Consider the following 2500-nt stretch of genomic DNA (forward strand, 5'->3'; position numbering starts at 1 on the left):
GTAGAAGATAATGGAAATAAACCCCAAAGGCAATTTATCAAGTCTGTTAGTAATTACGACCTTGGCACTATTTAACACCTCTGAAAAGCATGTCTTAACTCCATGCACCACTGACATGGCTGTGGTCATTTTGATTCAGAGAAGACACCACGGGATAAACAGTGAGCACGTCAGAAAGGAGAGGGTTTTTTTTTCTGCACATGTGCATTTATTCACAATATCAGAAGAAAACATTGTGCAAGCCTATTCCCTGCAAATTCACATCATTCTTGATTTGCTAGAGGAAATCAAAAAAAGATCTGGAGCCACAAACCAAAAGGAGTCATGCAAGTCCAGCGATATGGAAACTCGTGGCCACACTTCATTTATTTGCCTCTGGTTCATTTATGCAAATGGTAGCTTCTGCAGCTGGTTTGTCATGGTCAGCATGATGCATTATGGCAAGAGTATAGAATCATATACAGTTCCAAATCGCCATGATGCTCTTAATGCAATCAATTAGGAGTTTTATGTATATATAGCAGAATTCCTCAATGTGATTGGAGCAATTGAAGGGACAAATGCGCAAAATATCTTGATGCATGCTCAATAATCCAGGTAAGACAATCAAAGAAAATGCAACTTGATTGACTGATTGAAGGTTAAATCAGTTCATCTGGATGCAAAGCAAAATATGTGCAAAATATGTTTATATAGCACCAGTCACATTTAGATTTGCAAGGTTGCATCTGTGTTAATCATCCTGCCCAGTTGAGTCGATACTGTGCAAAATTGCAAACTGTCTGCAAACTTGCGCTTCTCTTAATAGATCTGGCCCATAGTGTCATAGATGCGAAGCACAACTGTTACAGGACTTTGTATACGGGATCATATTCTTAAGTTTGTCATTGGAAGCATGCCTAGAATTGTCTGCACATTTTAAATTGAACAGCTAATGTATTATGTAAAACGTACTGTATTTATATGGCGTTTTCTAGTCGAACAACCACTCAAAGCTCTTTACAGTGTACACCTCACATTCACCCATTCACACACCTCACCGATTCACACACCTCACCCATGCCTCACCCATTCACACACACATTCATACACTGATGGCGGAGGCTGCCATGCAAGGTGCCGACTTGCTCATCAGCAGCAGTTAGGGGTTCAGTGTCTTGCTCAAGGACACTTCAACACGCTCTCTGCCAGGAGCTGGGGATCGAACCAGCAACCCTCCGATTACCGGACGATCTGCTCAAACTCCTGAGCCACGCCACCCCAAATAATGATATCCTGATTAGACGCTTAATATTGACATCATGAAATAGATGCTTTAGCCCCGATTCAACAGAACTACAGTTAGCTCATCTGAATGTTTTTAACTAACCATAGACCCAGAAAAACAAGCTGACACTTCAGACACACTTAAAGATGTAACTCATTTGAGCATATAATGAAGTTAAGTAAAAAAAAAGAAAAATCCTTAACATCTTAGAACATCTTAGAACAATAATTTTTTGAAGGGGTCACCCCTCCTCCCCAAGACATTCATTCACTAATGGTTAATAATGCACGCACGCACGCTCGCTCACACACACACACACACACAATTAAGTGCTTTGCATCTTGAAAGGGATCCCCCCCCCCCGAGATGCCAGACATGGTCATTACGTGATCTAGACAAAAGCACAGGTCATGAAACCATTCAAACTAAACTACTATACCTTGACAACAGACAGCATGCCCTCATTGTTGTCAGGGTTGGTATGGATCTCAAAGCTTTGGGTGGGGTCCCCACTGATGATTGAGTAGATGGCCCTCCACGCCCCTGTAGCTGGGTCATCTCTGTCATCTACTGTCAGGTTGACCACCACACCTGTCGAACCCTCGTCCACGTTCGCCTCAAACTGGAGGGGCAGATAGATGGCGAATGGAACCGATAAAAAAACAAAAAGAAGAAAAAATCCCACCATCAGTTACCAAAGAGTGTAAAAAGAATATTAATAATACACACACACACACACACACATATATATATATAGAAGTCCAGTGAGTCAAGTAAATTCTTTATGAGACAGTACAAGCCTGTTTTCCTTTTCCCTTATTGGTTGAGCACTTTTATCAACACCATTGACAGTTTCCAAAAAAACAAACGCTGCGTATATATATATGTATGTATATATATGTATATATATATATATATATATATATATATAATAGTGAGAGAGAGAGAGAGAGAGAGAGAGAGAGAGAGAGAGAGAGAGAGAGAGAGAGAGAGAGAAGACATAGATAGAAGTGTTAATTTCATTAACACTTAGACTTCCTTCTCAATACGCTGTCTCTGCTCCTCCTGTCAGCCATCATGCTGTTTGAAATCATCATCATCATCACCATCATCACAATCAGTATTTTCATTAACTCCGTTTGCACTGTTGCACCACACATGGAAAGATCCCAGACAGTCAGAGCATTATACATTAATATGCACTGACTTGGCTGGTTTTGACTGATGCATATT

At 40.6% G+C, this 2500-nt stretch overlaps 1 protein-coding gene across 1 annotated transcript in view; it reads right to left on the reverse strand.

The window, feature by feature from the left end:
• Positions 1-2500, reverse strand: part of cdh13 (cadherin 13, H-cadherin (heart)) — a 678090-nt gene that overhangs the window by 218103 nt on the left and 457487 nt on the right. The window contains 1 exon segment of the mRNA XM_056282406.1: positions 1685-1889. Within this exon segment, the coding sequence (XP_056138381.1) occupies positions 1685-1889 (205 nt within the window).

This window comes from Lampris incognitus, chromosome 6 (genome assembly GCF_029633865.1).
Source record: "Lampris incognitus isolate fLamInc1 chromosome 6, fLamInc1.hap2, whole genome shotgun sequence".
NCBI classification, from domain to species: domain Eukaryota; kingdom Metazoa; phylum Chordata; class Actinopteri; order Lampriformes; family Lampridae; genus Lampris; species Lampris incognitus.